This window comes from Zootoca vivipara, chromosome 12 (genome assembly GCF_965207765.1).
Source record: "Zootoca vivipara chromosome 12, rZooViv2.hap1.1, whole genome shotgun sequence".
In the NCBI taxonomy this organism is placed as follows: Eukaryota; Metazoa; Chordata; class Lepidosauria; order Squamata; family Lacertidae; genus Zootoca; species Zootoca vivipara.
In genome coordinates this window covers 21582996-21598991 of record NC_142595.1, presented here as the reverse complement: position 1 = coordinate 21598991, position 15996 = coordinate 21582996, and the positions used below count along the sequence as shown (strand labels likewise).

The 15996-nt window shown below is 49.3% G+C and overlaps 1 protein-coding gene across 1 annotated transcript in view; it reads right to left on the bottom strand.

Annotated features, from left to right (window-relative positions):
- Positions 1-15312, bottom strand: part of ARHGAP23 (Rho GTPase activating protein 23) — a 175286-nt gene extending 159974 nt beyond the window's left edge. Inside the window, exon 1 of the mRNA XM_088655239.1 lies at positions 15213-15312. Within this exon, the coding sequence (XP_088511365.1) occupies positions 15213-15221 (9 nt within the window). The 5' untranslated portion in view covers positions 15222-15312. The remainder of the gene's footprint in view (positions 1-15212) is intronic.
- Positions 15313-15996: the final 684 nt, after the last annotated feature.

Here is a 15996-nt window from a genome sequence, read left to right as displayed (position 1 = left end):
AAACACTTAAATCTAATTCAGCCCCCCCCCTCCCCTGTACTCAGGGTCTCCCAGATGAATCAGCCAGTTCCATAAGTCGTTCCAGTTTCGGGCCACCTTGATCAGTCAGAAAATAACATCCATTATTACTCCTCACCCCACTACTGCTCTTTCACCACCTATCCACCGCTCTCCCTTCTTTGTCCCCTGCTGCCTCCCCAATTTCCTAGCTGTTGCACAATACCATCCAACTACATTTCCACTTTTCAGCCCTGTCTCAATTTTGGTTCCCCTTAAGTTCTTGTGGGACCCAGGTGGCACTGTGGTTAAACCACTGAGCCTAGGGCTTGCTGATCAGAAGGTCGGCGGTTCGAATCCCTGTGACGGGGTGAGCTCCCGTTGCTTGGTCCCAGCTCCTGCCAACCTAGCAGTTCAAAAGCACGTCAAAATGCAAGTAGATAAATAGGAACCGCTACAGCGGGAAGGTAAACGGCGTTTCCATGTGCTGCTCTGGTTTGCCAGAAGCGGCTTTGTCATGCTGGCCACATGACCTGGAAGCTATACGCCGGCTCCCTCGGCCAATAATGCGAGATGAGCGCGCAACCCCAGAGTCGGACACGACTGGACCTAATGGTCAGGGGTTCCTTTGCCTTTACCTTTAAGTTCTTGTACTCTCTCTCTCTCTCTCTCTCTCTCTCTCTCTCTCTCTCTCTCTCTCTCTCTTTGCTTCTCGTGTCATCGCATCAGAATGGTTCCGAAAGGGTTACTAAGGACCAGGGCTCGGATCAGTGGCAATCTTGGATAAACAAGGGAAAGCAGCTGACAAGAGCATGGGAGGCTAAGGGTGGTCTCTCTTACAGGAGACAGAAGGGAAGGGTGGATTAAGGCTTATGCATACCTTATGCTGACCCATATTTTGGAGGGCTTTCTTGACCTAACGAAAATTGCTGCTGCCTGATGATTAACTACTGAGCATCTATTTACAGCCAAACCACCACCAATACCACCAAGGCAGGATCAGGTCTAAAGTCCTTTGGAAATCATGGCATTGTTGCATCAGCACAAACAGAAGCAGCCACTTATGCACTATTATTGTGTAAATGGCATGTTGCAAAACATACCTGCCAAAGAGATTTAAAAAAAATAACCCGGTTTGGAGAGGTCCCAGGTGATGCTGAGAAGCTCCCATGTCTGCAAGAGGGACAGCAAACATCATGCCCTCCAGATGTCCCTGAGACTCTCAGCTCCAGCCAGCATGCCCAATGGTGAGGGATGATCAGAGATGTAGTCTGACGTAACCTGGAAATCACTACATCGGCTACCCGTTGTAGAAACTGCAGAAATCAGAGTGCTTGTCCCAGAATGGCCAACCAACTCTGTGCATGTCCAGACAAGAGCAATGGTTAAACTGGAGCAATGGTCTGAACGCATAATACCAATCCTGGCCTGACTGCCAGTTAGTTTCTGGGCCCAATTCAAAATGCTGGTTTTGACCTACAAAGCCTTATGCATCTCAGGACCCTAAGAGTCACTTCCTTCCGTATGAACTAACCCAGACCCTGCAATCTTCATCTGAGGCCCCTCTCGGTGTGCCCGCTCCATGGAAGTTCCAGAAGGTGGCAACACAAGAACGGGGCCTTTTCAGTGGTAGCTCCCCACCTGTACCATGGTCTCCCAAGGAGGCTCACTTGGTATTATCATTAGACATCTTTAGGCAGCGGGCAAAAAGGGTTTCTCTTCTACCAGGCGTTTGGCTGATTAGCGTTCTATGGCTTTTTAAATGTGCATGTGGGAGCGGGGTTATTGGTTTGTTTTTGTTTTACTATGCATTTTTTTCTGTTGTGAACCGCCCTGGGATCTTCGGATGAAGAACAAAATACACATTAGATAAATAATGATAATAATAATTAATAACAACAACAGAAGTCTGCAATATGGAGCTGTGCAATAAGCTTCAGCAGCAATCCGGGAGCGCCATTATAAACTGCAAAATGTGTCCTCTCAGGATGCCATCAGCATAGGGGGAGCAGGTTTAAAACCTACAAGGACACGATGGAGAGAAGGCCAGCCCCAGATTTCCCTCCCCTTGCTGCTGTACACTTCTCTCAGGATTATTGCAGAAGACATTTTCTTATCGTACCTAGATAACTTCGTAAGCCTGCTGTTTCGGCCTGTCTCACACAAAGTTGTCTCAGAAAAGAGAGCTGCTCGGGCCTTGAGGGTAGCAGAGCTCTCGCTTCTTAATTCGGGGCTCAGGCAGCAGCTTCTGAGTGTCAACAAGGGAAAGCCACTTTGCCTCATTTATTTTTATTTATGACATTTCGACTCCACTTTTCTTCCGCCACAGAACCCAGCGAGGCATCTATGCCTGTGGTTCCCAAACTTTTATCCCCAGACCACTTGAACATTGATAAAGCAGTGTTCAGAACTCCCATTGTTCAGGGCGCATTTTGCGACAGGGGATTTCGGTACTGCGCCTAAGATTTCAGATGAAAACTGCAGAGTGGAAAGAAAGGAGGACCTTTTTCTGCCTCCCCACTTCCAGCTACTCTCTGAAGACTGGAGAAGAGACCCTCTTAAGAATATTAAGGGGGGTGGGCAGGGGAAGGACTAGAGCATGTGAAGAATGAACACAATATTTTAGCTGCAGTTCATTCATTTACAGCTTTATTAAAAAGCATGCTTAGACACTAGGTTTAAGGTGTCATTTAGCTCCTGAAGCTTTCACATCTAACAATGTTATAAAGGTCTTGGCAGACTCATCTAACAACATTTCCCCCCTGCTGTTGTAGCCATTGGAATGCGGCGTGCATTATGTTTCTTAATTGTAATTTTACAGACGTGCCATGCAATACCTGAATGAAGCTTGTGGACCAGCAGCAGGCTGGAAACCTGTGGTATGTGTGAGTCCCTGGCACTGACCAGACGGAGACGCAGGCCTTGCTTTTTCTTCTGGCAGGACAATTGTGGCCTCCTGCATTTCCAGGCCACACCCCGAGACACATTTGCTTATTATTCCATTATATTACTCCACGGCTGCTTCTGTAACATGATCGCAGAGGGGAGGGCGGGATGCTAGATTTAGCTCCACAGTCATCTGCCCTCCACTTTTTAGACATTAAAAAATACTTGATTTAAAACAAGCTAAGCCCAATTAAAACCGAGTTGTCTGGGAGCTCTGGGACCAGCTACCTGGCTCAACGCCATCTTGACTGGAAGTTCGCTAGATTTAGCTAGAGGAGGAGGAGTGGGGCTACATGACCAAGGGGTGCTCTCCCCCCCACCCCAACTTACACAACTAAAAAGAGAAGAAGGGAGAGTTTTCCTCCGCACAGGCAATTTCACCTTGTAGTGGTAAGCTAGGAAGATAGGAAACTGGGAAGGCAGGAAGAGGATCAGCGAGTGCCGAGGTTTCACACCTGTTTGGAACTAAGCTAAGCACCGTGATCCTGCTTGACCCCAGCCCACCTTTTGAGCTGTCAGTAATCAGCACGCAGGGGAGTGGGTGGCACTGTGGCCTAAACCACTGAGTCTCTCGGGCTTGCCGATCGGAAGGTCGGCGGTTCGAATCCACGCGATGGGGTGAGCTCCCATTGCTCTGTCCCAGCTCCTGCCAACCTACAGTTCAAAAGCACGTCATAGTGCAAGTAGATAAATAGGTACCATTGCGGTGGGAAGGTAAACAGTGTTTCCATGTGCTCTGGTTTCCATCACGGTGTCCCGTTGCGCCAGAAGTGGTTTAGTCATACTGGCCACATGACCCGGAAAGCTGTCTGTGGACAAACATTGGCTTCCTCGGCCTGAAAGCAAGATGAGCGCCACAACCCCATAGTCACCTTTGACTGGACTTAACCGTCCAGGGGTCCTTTACCTTTTACCTAATCAGCATGCATGGGGAGAGAGGAGTCGATAGCCTCTCCAGAGCTCACAGGTATAAGCAGAGCAGAATCAACTCAGTCAGTGCTCTAAAACTCCTGGAAATGCCCTTGCAAGACCCACAGTAGAGCCATACAGCAGCCCAGGAGATAGATGTTTTTCAGCTCTTCCCTTGTGGAAAACCATCCAGGAGACACATGTCAGGGATAGGAAGGGCCACATAATGGATAGATCTCTTACTTTTGTACCATTGGCTACATTCCTGCCATACAAAAGCTTTAAAAACAGGTGTTCCAAGATGAGATGACTTCCTTAGTTTAAACCAATAGTCATACCTCAGTGTAAGTACGCTTCGGTTTGAGTACTTTCCGTTTAAGTACTCTGTGACCCGTCTGGAACGGATTAATCCACTTTCCATTACTTTCAATGGGAAAGTTCGCTTCAGGTTAAGTATGCAATGACAAACCTAGACAGCATCTTAAAAAGCAGAGACATCACCTTGCCAACAAAGGTCCGTATAGTTAAAGCTATGGTTTTCCCAGTAGTGATGTATGGAAGTGAGAGCTGGACCATAAAGAAGGCTGATCGCCGAAGAATTGATGCTTTTGAATTATGGTGCTGGAGGAGACTCTTGAGAGTCCCATGGACTGCAAGAAGATCAAACCTACCCATTCTTAAGGAAATCAGCCCTGAATGTTCACTGGAAGGACAGATCCTGAAGCTGAGGCTCCAGTATTTTGGCCACCTCATGAGAAGAGAAGATTCCCTGGAAAAGACCCTGATGTTGGGAAAGATGGAGGGCACAAGGAGAAGGGGAAGACAGGATGAGATGGTTGGATAGTGTTCTGAAAGCCACCAACGTGAGTCTGACCAAACTGCGGGAGGCAGTGGAAGACAGGAGTGCCTGGCGTGCTATGGTCCATGGGGTCACGAAGAGTCGGACACGACTGAACGACTAAACAACAAAGCAGGCATAGGCAAACTCAGCCCTCCAGATGTTTTGAGACTGCAATTCCCATCATTCCTGACCACTGTTCCTGCTAGCTAGGGATGGTGGGAGTTGTAGCCCCAAAACATCTGGAGAGCAGAGTTTGCCCACGCCTGGACAAGAGGCATCTAGCCCAGCCCCCTTGCAATGCAGGCATCTTTTACCCAACATGGGGCTCAAACCCACGACCCTGTGGGGACTTTAGGGTGGAGGGGATATGGGAGAGGCTAGATATAAAGGACTGCCCTTCTCTTTTCCTTACTCTGGTGTCTTCTGGTGGCATGGGGGGTCCCGGAGGGGAAGGGGGAGAGGCAGGAAAGTGAAGAATTCATAAATAGGGTTAAGAGATAATAAAATGTATATAAATATGATAGAATAAATTGCTAAAGAGGATTGGAAATGGAAATCAGATAGGGGGGATACATTGTCCAAATGACAATGATAAAAATTAAATTCATATTAGATTGGTATTTTTTTTTGTTTCATGTTATTTTGTATTGTGTTTGTTTTTGTAATCAATTCTGCAAAACCAATAAAAATATTTTTTAAAAAAAACAAAACAAAAACAAACCCACAACCCTGAGATTAAGAGACTAATGCTCTACCAACTGAGCTTCCCATTAAAGTTAAGAGAAAAACCTGCTCTTTAGCGCTGAATCAGAGCAAACGGCAAATGGGTTTCCCCTGGATTGATGTTTGTGCCAATTCGCCATTAAAGAGCAGGTATTTTCAGGGAAAGCGGCGGGGCAAATGGAAAACCACTGAGACCCGTGCTTTCTAGGCACGGGAAAAGCAAAAGTGTGGACAAGCCCTTCGTTTAATTTATATACATACTGCTTAATATATTTAAAATATCTCTAAGCAACATACAGAAAACTGAAGCAATGGCAATAAACAAAATATTGCAAAAACACACAGTTGCATATAATAATGTCACATTAATACCAAGTTAGTGATTTATATAAATCAGTATCAGTTCATTTTCCTTCTGACACACCCTCCCTCTCCGCCTCTGGGTTATCACCCAGGATCCAAACAAATTCTCAGCTCACCCACAAAAGTCTCATAAACAAGAAGAGTTCCTGGAAACAACATACATTGCCCTCGTCTGGCACCCTAGACTTGCTTTTTATGGGCAGGCCAAAAGGTGAATGGCCCTTCTTCAGGATGCCCACAGCTGTGTCCCATTCAACTGCCTTTTCCACACCCTGTTCCATGTGCAGCAGGTTTGCTAAGTTTCCTATCAGGTCCAAAGGATGAGAACAGGGCCCTTCTTCACCCTGTGGATCCCCTCCTCCTCTCCTGCACTATTCCAAATTATCATCATCATCATCATCATCTGCAGAGTCTCAGGGAAAGGCAGCTCCCAAGTCCACATCAGGAGTGGACAGAAGAGATTGCTCTGCTGAGCAGCCAGTGGAAGCCAGGCTCCAAGTACTTCTATGAGAGTCAGTGTGGTGTAGTGGTTAGAATGTTTGACCGGGACCTGGGAGACGAGGGTTCAAATCCCAACGCAGCCATTGAAGCTCATCAGGTGCTTTTTGGGTCAGTCACTGCCTCTTAGCCTAAACCACCTCGTGGGTTGCTATGAGGATAAAATAGGTAAAGGTATTCCTGACCATTAGATCCAGTCGTGGACGACTCTGGGGGGTTGCGTGCTCATCTTGCTCTATAGGCCGAGGGAGCCGGCATTTGTCCGCAGACAGCTTCCAGGTCATGTGGCCAGCCTGACTAAGCCACTTCTGGCGAACCAGAGCAGCGCATGGAAACGCCGTTTACCTTCCCGCCGGAGCAGTACCTATTTATCTACTAGCACTTGATGTGCTTTTGAACTGCTAGGTTGGCAGGAGCTGGGAGCAAACAACGGGAACTCACCCCGTCGCGGGGATTCGAACCGCCAACCTTTTGATTGACAAGCCCTAGGCTCTGTGGTTTAGACCACAGCGCCACCCGTGTCCTTATAAAATAGGTAAGGGGAGATAAAATATACTGGGCCTGTCCTATCCAGACTCTGTGTTGCCTGCTCGTTGGAAAGGCTGGGGCCACATGCCCCCACTCCCTTCTGCAGCCAAAGACCAACACTCCTAGGTTCTCAGACCTAGGAAATATAAAAACATCGCTCAGGAGAATAGGTATCAGTTCATTTCTACACTACAGCAGGAATAATGTGCATAAGAGCAGAAGCAAACGAGCAAAGGCCATACAGTGGGAAAATCTGGGAAGTGGATCCCAGTCACTGACGCGTTGGTTCGCTTTCCACCCCTGCCTAAAATCTCAGCAAACAGCCTTCAAAATAGGGCAAGTTACAGCAAAGGATGCAGGAAAAGAAGCACAGGGATTAAAGTACTGTATATACTGGGGTTGCAGGGGAGCTGCCCTACATGCAGCTGAGAGAGGAGAGTGGTCGCCAGCTAGGATGAAGGCACTAAATATCCAAACCAGGGAGTTTGGGGTGGGAGGAAGGAAAAATGCAGGAATGCAGGAATTGTTTGCCTGAAAGCCAGAGGAGGAGGAGCAGCTGCAGACAGCAGCAAATCCTGCAGACCACGCCCACAGCATCTCCAGGGACATCAAGATTAATCAGGCCTTCAATAATAAGGGAAGAACACAGGGGATTGAGTGAGAGCATATGCTTCTTGAGATGAAAGCAGAGCCCAGGTGCCAAGTCCAGTCAAGCTCAGGCTGCTAGCCGAATCGTGTCTACTCCTCAGGAGCAAGTGCTATTGAATCCAGTACTCAGGAGCAAGTTCTATTAACCCCAGGCTAAGTGAGGACGCAGATGGCGCTGTGGGTTAAACCACAGAGCCTAGGGCTTGCCGATCAGAAGGTCGGCAGTTCGAATCTCCGCGACGGGGTGAGCTCCCATTGCTCGGTCCCAGCTCCTGCCCACCTAGCAGTTTGAAAGCACGTCAAAGTGCAAGTAGATAAATAGGTACTGCTCTGGCAGGAAGGTAAACAGTGTTTCCGTGTGCTGCTCTGGTTCGCCAGAAGCAGCTTTGTCATGCTGGCCACATGACCTGGAAGCTGTACGCCGGCTCCCTCGGCCAATAATACGAGATGAGCGCTGCAACCCGTTTGATTCCCCGCGACGGGGTGAGCTCCCATTGCTCGGTCCCAGCTCCTGCCCACCTAGCAATTTGAAAGCACGTCAAAGTGCAAGTAGATAAATAGGTACCACTGTGGTGGGAAGGCAAACGGTGTTTACATGTGCTCTGGCTTCTGTCATGGTGTCCCGTTGTGCTAGAAGCAGTTTAGTCATGCTGGCCATGGCTGGCCTGGAAGCTGTACGACAGCTCCCTCAGCCAATAACGCGAGATGAGCGCCACAACCCCAGAGTCGGTCACGACTGGACCTAATGGTCAGGGGTCCCTTTACCTTTAAGTGAGGTTAGGATCACAGCCATAGGCTGTGTTTACACTATACCTTTCGAGGCATATTTTTCCCCTCAAAGAATTCTTGGCCTTGTGCTTTACCCCTTACAGCAGAGGTGTTCAACCTTTTTGAGTCCACGGCTCCCTTGACCAACTACATCCTTTCTGTGGCACCCCTGTGGGGCTCAGGAACCCAGTTATGTCACCCCTTGCCTACAGAGCTGGCAGCCTCTCACCCCTTTTTAATCACCCTCCCTTGTGGAGGGTTCCCTCAGCCTCCTCTCGTCTCCCCTCTCCTTGGGAGTCCTCTGGGCAGCTGCTGTTGCCACCACTGGTCTCTGAGCTGCCCCCCCTTCCCCAAAGAGAGGTGCCTCTTCTTCACACTGTCCCACAAGGGCCTGGGACTTGTCTGTCTATTCCCAACAGCAAGTGCTGGCAAACTGGCTGGCTGGGCTCCCTTGCTTGCTTGCTCCAAGGCTGCCTCAGCTCCTGGAAACCAGCACCCCCTGACCAGCCCCAGAGGCACCATTCACCTGGGGAGCTTGTAGCCCGAGCAGCTGCAACAAACAGCTGTGCAAGCCTTTTGGAGGCAGAGACATCAGAGGGAGGGAGAGAAGGAAAGAGGGACAGAGGCCAGTGTTGCCTGCAGCACCCCTGACCATCATTCAAGGCACTCCAGGGTGCCACGGCACACTGGTTGAAAACCACTGCCTGTTTACAGTTGCAATTCCCAGCAACACCTTGACAAACTATAGTGCCCAGAGTTCTTTGAGGGACAGAATGTGCCTCGGATGTCCTTTGATGGAGCAGTGTGCGCACAGCCTAAGTCTCCAAATCCATATTTAATGCCTTAGGAGAATCTGAAAATAATAATAATGGTGTCCTTTAACAGGAGCAAAATATGTTTTGCTCAGACCTGTGTATCAGTTCTCAACAAATCTGGGATTAGGTGCCAAGGTAATAGAGAAGTGGGAGCAATAAGGTTTTCAGAGATTAAACCTAGCTTGATTAGGAGCTGTTCCTTTAATCAGGAGACATAGCAACGTCCTCTTCTTTTTGTTCGGAATAATTTAAAACAGCAGTACTTGTTATACGAGAAGGTCAACAGGCACACATTTGCAACTCTGGAGTTCCTATCTGCAGCAAACCTCTTCCAAAATCACAATAACCTCATGGGCACAAGCGCACCTGAAGGGTCTTAACAAAAGAACTGACCATACCTATCGGTCCATAAGAAAAAGCCCAGAAGAGCAATACAAGAAGGGGGGGGGGACACCAACTCCTGTTCATTAGCTCTCCGTTTGGAGAAGAAAGGAAATGAAGCACCTGTAACCATGTGCAGAATGCAATATGCATTCACACTGCGTATACAATTCAGCCACCCACGTTCCAAGAAACATTTCCCCTCCAAAGGTACTCCCTTGATAACAACGGTTACATGAGAGCTATCACCTTGAGTTTATAGTTTTAAGTGGAGCTGTGAATGCTCTACAAACAGCTCCAACACCAGAGTTTATCAGGCACAATAAAAATCTGCATCCCATAGATTTCAGCAGTTTTTGTTTTATTTGTTTTTAAGTGTGTCTAGTCCTCGTGGCTAGAAAGGGTTGGAAGTAGCCGAGAATTGCCTCCAGAAGCATTCAGAAGTGTATGTGCGGAGAAGCGGGGAGGCTGAGCAGGATTTCCAGTGGTCACAGACGGAGTAGCTCCCTCCCCAGGATGAGCAGAAACAGCGTAAAGTTTGTGAAATAAGGAAATATACGCAACTTAGTACACACTTTATACATGGCACAGTACTTAATTTTTTATTTCAAAATTGGCAATTCCTTTTTGCTTTTGTATTTTACTGTTGATATGGTCTGTGGGTTGAAGTTCTCGTTCTCTCTCTCTCTCTCACACACACACACACAAACACAAACACACACACAAACTTACCTACCGGTATATGGATACCAAATGCTTTGTAAGTCAAACCCGGAAGTGAGTGTTCTGGTTTGCGAACGTTCTTTGGAACCTGAATGTCCAACGTGGCTTACGCGGCTTCTGATTGGCTGCAAGAAGCTCCTGCAGCCAATCGGAAGCCCCACCTTGGTTTTGGAAGTCAAACGGACTTCCGGAATGGATTCTGTTCGACTTCCGAGGTCCCACTGTAATTATCTGAGGATCCCTTCCGCTAAATTGTCTATGAAATATAAACAGGAGACAGAATAATCTTTTGAAGGGAGATGGGACATGAGAAGAGGATATGAAATATCCCCCACAACCCTCGAGATTAAGATTCTCATGCTACACCGCCTGAGCTATCCCATCTCATGACTTCCTCCAAAGAAACCTGGAAACTAGTTTTTTAAGGGTGTTGGGAATTGTAGCTCTATGAAGGGTACACTCAAGTTCCCAATATTCTTTGGAGTGGGACTTTAGTTGCACGGCATGCACACAGCCTGAGAGTCCCACATACTGTACCAAGTTTTAGGGAGGAAGGACTCCCCAAAGAGAAGAGTCCCAGAATCTCTTTTTACAACAACAAAAAGTACAGAGACAGGGTTTGATATAGTGGCGCACCCAGCAGCACACATCTGCAAGGATGCTTCGACAAGGAAGTGTGCATTTCGACATCAGATGCTGCCCTGGAGAATGAGCTCAGTGCCATTGGGCCCTGGCATCTGTTTCAGAAGCTGATACAGAGTCAGCCGTTCTCCAATATATAATTACATATTATCTCTCCTATAATGCATTGGCAGCTGGGATACAGAACACGCCGCTCTCTGCCGAATTGGCAGCGGGGATGCATTTCCACTGAGCATGCGCAAAGTGCACTCCCCTCCGCGCACCAGGCAAACCACAAACATCCCCTCCTTACCGCTAACAGGGTGTTTTTATTCAGGTAAGCTTTTAAGAGCGGCGAGTTGGTGTAATTTTTAGAGCTGGTCTAATTCTTCTTCCTAGGGTTTTATGAAATTTTAATGTTTGGGCAAAAGGGTTTTCTTTCTATCCTTGCACCATTACCAGAACATTAGCCACCTTGAACAGTTTCTTGGAAAAGGCAGGATATACATTTAATAAACAAACTAACTAAGCCTGGAAGGAGGGGAGGCAGGGAAGCAAAGTTCCCAGAGATCAGGAGAGAAACCATTATACGTGATTTGCGGTAATAGCTGGGGTCATCTTGTGGCTACCAGAACAAGCTATGATCTGGGAGAGGGGCCAGTTCCAGTCTCATCTCAAGCCTCGAACACACTACATAGCTGGCCTCAGGGGAGCCCCTATCCATCAGCCTCTGCTGCAACAGAACACCAGCCTCTCCTACAGGACTGTTGTTAAGAGTCGCTGCAAAATGCTCAGAATAATGGAAAACGCCACGTCTTAGTACGACCCAGTGAGCCGCAAAGGACTTCGAAGAAAGGAATACATTCTCTACCCAACAGTGTTCCTGGGCCCAGAAGATGCCTGCCCTGCCTGCAGACCTCTTTCAGGATCCTCACTCAACCCCATATGAAGCTGCCCTATAATATAATACCTAGACCACATGGACCAAAACAGACTGGGTGACATATCAGCATTTGCTGGGAGCATCCAAGCCAACTTCATTAGAGTTTACAACAATTGTTTTTATATGTTTCTTGGGCCGGCAATGTTCTTCCCCAGGAGGGGAGGTGCTCCGTTCCTGGAGGTAATGGGATACCAGGCCAATGGATGGAGCAGAAGGAACCCTGACTCCACCCACCGCAAGCACTCCCCCTTTGACATATTTTCTCCGAGTCATTGTAGTCCTCAACAGGGAAGGGGGACGGATCACCACAGGTGATGTGCAACCATCTTATTCCTCTCCCAGGTGATGAGATGCAATATGGGCCTTAGGTTTGGGGGGGCTGTCAGTCAAGCTGCCCTTAGCGAGTCACCATCACGCTTGCCCCCACCCCCAATTTGAAACCAGTCTCCACCACTATCCGAAAGGGAGAAGGGAGGCAAGTAGCAACAATGCTGCTGCCTTCTCCCTCTATATGTGCTTGAAGAGGGATGATGGGTGGACAGCAACAGTGAGGAAGAAGGTCAAGAGTTCTGGTGATTGGCAGGGAACCCACCATTGAGCAGTGTTAGAAATTAGCCAGGCGCCAGGCGCATTTTGCAACTGGTGCAGGACCAATTGCGACCATGAGGAGATCTCTGGATGCCAGGATGGCAACTGGGGAAAGCAAAATGTCACTTAAGAAAAGGATCTGAAATAAACCCCACTGCAAAAAAGGCACAGGCATTGTGGAGACCGTAACCTAACTTTTGCAATTAGGTTTTGTATCTGAATTTCCACCAAGGTGTGGGCCTGTTCAAGAATCCATCCTAGAGTGGAGAAGGGAGAATTAAAGAACCTCACTCAACAAATTTCAGCAAGTGAGTAATCTGCAACTTTGGGTGCTTCCAGACTGGTTGGCCTTTTTGCAGATGAATTCCACAGCATGTCATTGATGCAACAACAGTGCGTTCGAAGTGGATTTATACTGGATGATTTACACATCGTTCCATTTTATTAGTAGTTCTGCAATGTTTTTGCTGTGTTTGCTGTCTGGAGAGGCACTCTTGCACTACAGTGTGACAAAAGTCAGACACAAAAGAACCCTGGAACATTTGCGATAGGTACAGATTTCAGCAGGAAGTTACCGGACTAATTGGAAATTAGGCAGGCACCACTGAAAGTGAGATCACGAATAAATGCCCTGGATACCATCTTGAGCACAAGTCATCACGAATGCACAATTAAGAAGGATGTGCAGCAGGCCATTTGAAAGACTGAAATGGGAGCCAGCAACCACACTTTAGGGACCCATTTCAAGTAAACGAATACTAAGGCTTAATCCTATATAGCATACCCTAATAACAAACTCATTCTCCAAGTGGGGATCCTTAAGTGACCCAAAACAGGGCCATCCACACACAAATGGGAGGCATTAGCAAGTTCTCAGGGGGGCCGTCTATGTTCACAGAAGACCAGAATCACATTTAGGGGCGACAGGGTGGGGAAAACAGGCCAGTGAGAACTGATCACACTTAGCACTTTAAAGGGGCATTGTGGTAACTGATAGAGTAGGAATTGTCCAGACTAGGGATTTTCCAGACTTTAAAGAGAAACCAAAGAGACAGATTCTTCATGCACCAACCAAAATCAAAGGTCCTAAATAGGTATAAACATGAAGGATGGTGGTGCAGGCACAGAAAGCCAGAAAAAGATGGGATACACAGGTAAGCATTTGCTCTGGGTGCCAACCGATGTACGGTGAATCCTGTGGCCCCAGACCACCAACTGTACTACTGTACAGTACATATATTTTGTAAAAACTGGTCTTCTCCAACCTACTACCCTCCGGATGTTTTTGTACTACTAATCTCATCAGCTCCAGCAGCAGGGATGATGGGGCTTGTAGTCAAAAACATCTAAAGGGAATCAGATTGTGTAATGCTGGTCTGGGGATTAAAAAATGTCATTCCATTACAATAAAAGGGAGGTCCTTAGCTCAGCGACAGAGCATCCAGAAGGTCGCAGGTTCACTCGCTGGCATCTTAACACAAGGCTGGGAAATATTCCCTGCCTGACTCTCTGGAGAGCCACTGCCAGTCAGTGCAAGACTGAGCACTGACCTGCAGCTTTCCCAATTATACCTGCTAGTTCCACCTGTCAAAGCACCTGCTCGACTCCCAATATCCAGACCCTACACTGTAACCCTCAGGGTGATCGCCAGCCCCACATAAAGCACCTTACATCCCAAATAATTCTGCCACTCGCCAAATTCATGTGATTTTGCACACAAGCTCTGTGTACCCCAACCTTCTGCAACAGCCCCACACTCAACACCGCAGACTCTTGATCACCTGCCCACTGCCTCTACACAGGCATCCACTGCACCCCATATTGTGCAATTCACACACATGTCACACCCCAAGGATCCTACCTCTTAACCCGCTGGCACTGCCTGACTCTCAGCACCCCACAGACCCACCCAGGGTTGCTGCGGAACCCCAAATCCTTCACACAGATCCATTGCCTCCTCCAACTCCTTGCTCCTTCCCTTGGCGACGGTGGCCCCCACGGACCTCTGCCTTCCACCTACTCCACAGACAACCCTGCCCCACACAACCATGCCCCTGAATAACCCCCCCAAGCCCCAGGCCATCCTCGTACTCTCCCGGCAAAGCGAATTCCAGCCCACACGAGGCGACGCCAGAATAAACGTGTGACAACCTCTCTTAGAAGGCGTCACGGTATTTCTCTCTCTCTCCCCCCAAAACAAAAAAACAGCCAAAGATACTTTGCCCTTGGGAACAGCCCAACCCCAGAAAATGAAAAATCTTTTACCCACCCCACACAGACCCCGCCAGAAAATTAAATCCCCCCTTCCTTCTTTTGCCCTGTATCCCAACCAGACCCAGAGCTCGGGTTCTGCCAGCGTTGAGGACACCGGCCTCTCTTCGCATCCACTTTTTTTTCTTTTGCAACCCACGCCACACCGCCAGCCTCAGCCCGGCCCCACGGAATGCCCCATAACCCCGAGCCAAAGCTTCGCCTGGAGCCCCAAACGCGGGCGCATCCTTCTCTCCAACCCCCCCCCCCGCGCGCGCACGCTCTCCCTCGCACCTTAACGCGCGGCTCCCTCCCTGTTAAGACTCCCACCCTGTTTAAAACCCCACCGCCGCGCCAAGCGCCAGCCCCCCCCCACGCCCTACAACCAGCATCCCCCCCCTCCTCTCCGCCAGCCCCCACGCGTTACTTCGAGTTGCAGCAATTCTCTCAAACCCTCACCTCCCCCAACCCAAGGAAAAGTCAGGCACCCCACCCCGCGGTCCTTTTCACAACTGACCCCCCCCTTGCTCCACGCCCTACGTAAATACAGCCCCAGCCCCCCAGCATCGGAAGGATCCAAGCGAGCACCACGCCCTGCCGCCAGCTTCGACCCTCCGCCCCCACCCCACCCCACCCCCGGCAGACCTGCCTGTCGCCCGTCCCCGCTTACCTCTTCCATGCTGGACCCCTCACGGTCTCCAAAGGGCGGCGCCGGGGCCACCCATGGGGGAGAGGAGAAGGAGAAGCCCCGGGAAGCGGCGCCGGTAGCAGCGGGCGCAGCTGCAGAGCGCGCGGTCCTCCCCCTTGTGGCCGCCTGTCTCTCGGTCTGTCTGTCTCCACGCCGTGGCCCCTCCCTGCCCATTCCCCACTTGCAGCCATCCAAAGACGCAGCCGGGAGAGGGTCATGTGAGGAAGCTTCTGTCTCTTTTGCACGCTGGGGAATGGGGTTGGGGGGGGGGAGAGAGAGAGAGACCGGCTGAGGGAGGGGAAAGACAGGCAGCACCCCCTCCCACCCCAGCTCCGCCGTCTGCTTGCCTGATGCAATTCTTCCTCTATCCCACCCCACCCCACCCCACCTTTTGCATATCTACCGAGGGAAAACGCCAGGTTTGTTCGATTGCTGCCCCTCCCTTAGCAACCCATCAAGCTGCTATTATCATCATCAACCCATTCATTAAGAACCTACAAAAGAGGGGGGGTAGTACAAAAAAAATCAACACCCCCCCCATGCAATAAAGACTGGTGCAATAAAGCCCATCCCCACCTCAGTCATCGCTGCCCCACATCTTATGCAAAACGGAAGAGAGAAAACGCACGGTCTTCCAAGACGCCGCCCAGCCCCTCCCGTAGTAGCAACCCGTGAAGCTGTTGTCTTCCCGCGTTCCTTACAGATGCAAGCAAACGGTGCTTCCAGGGAGCCCGCTCGCCAAATGCAACGACCGCACCCCCCACCA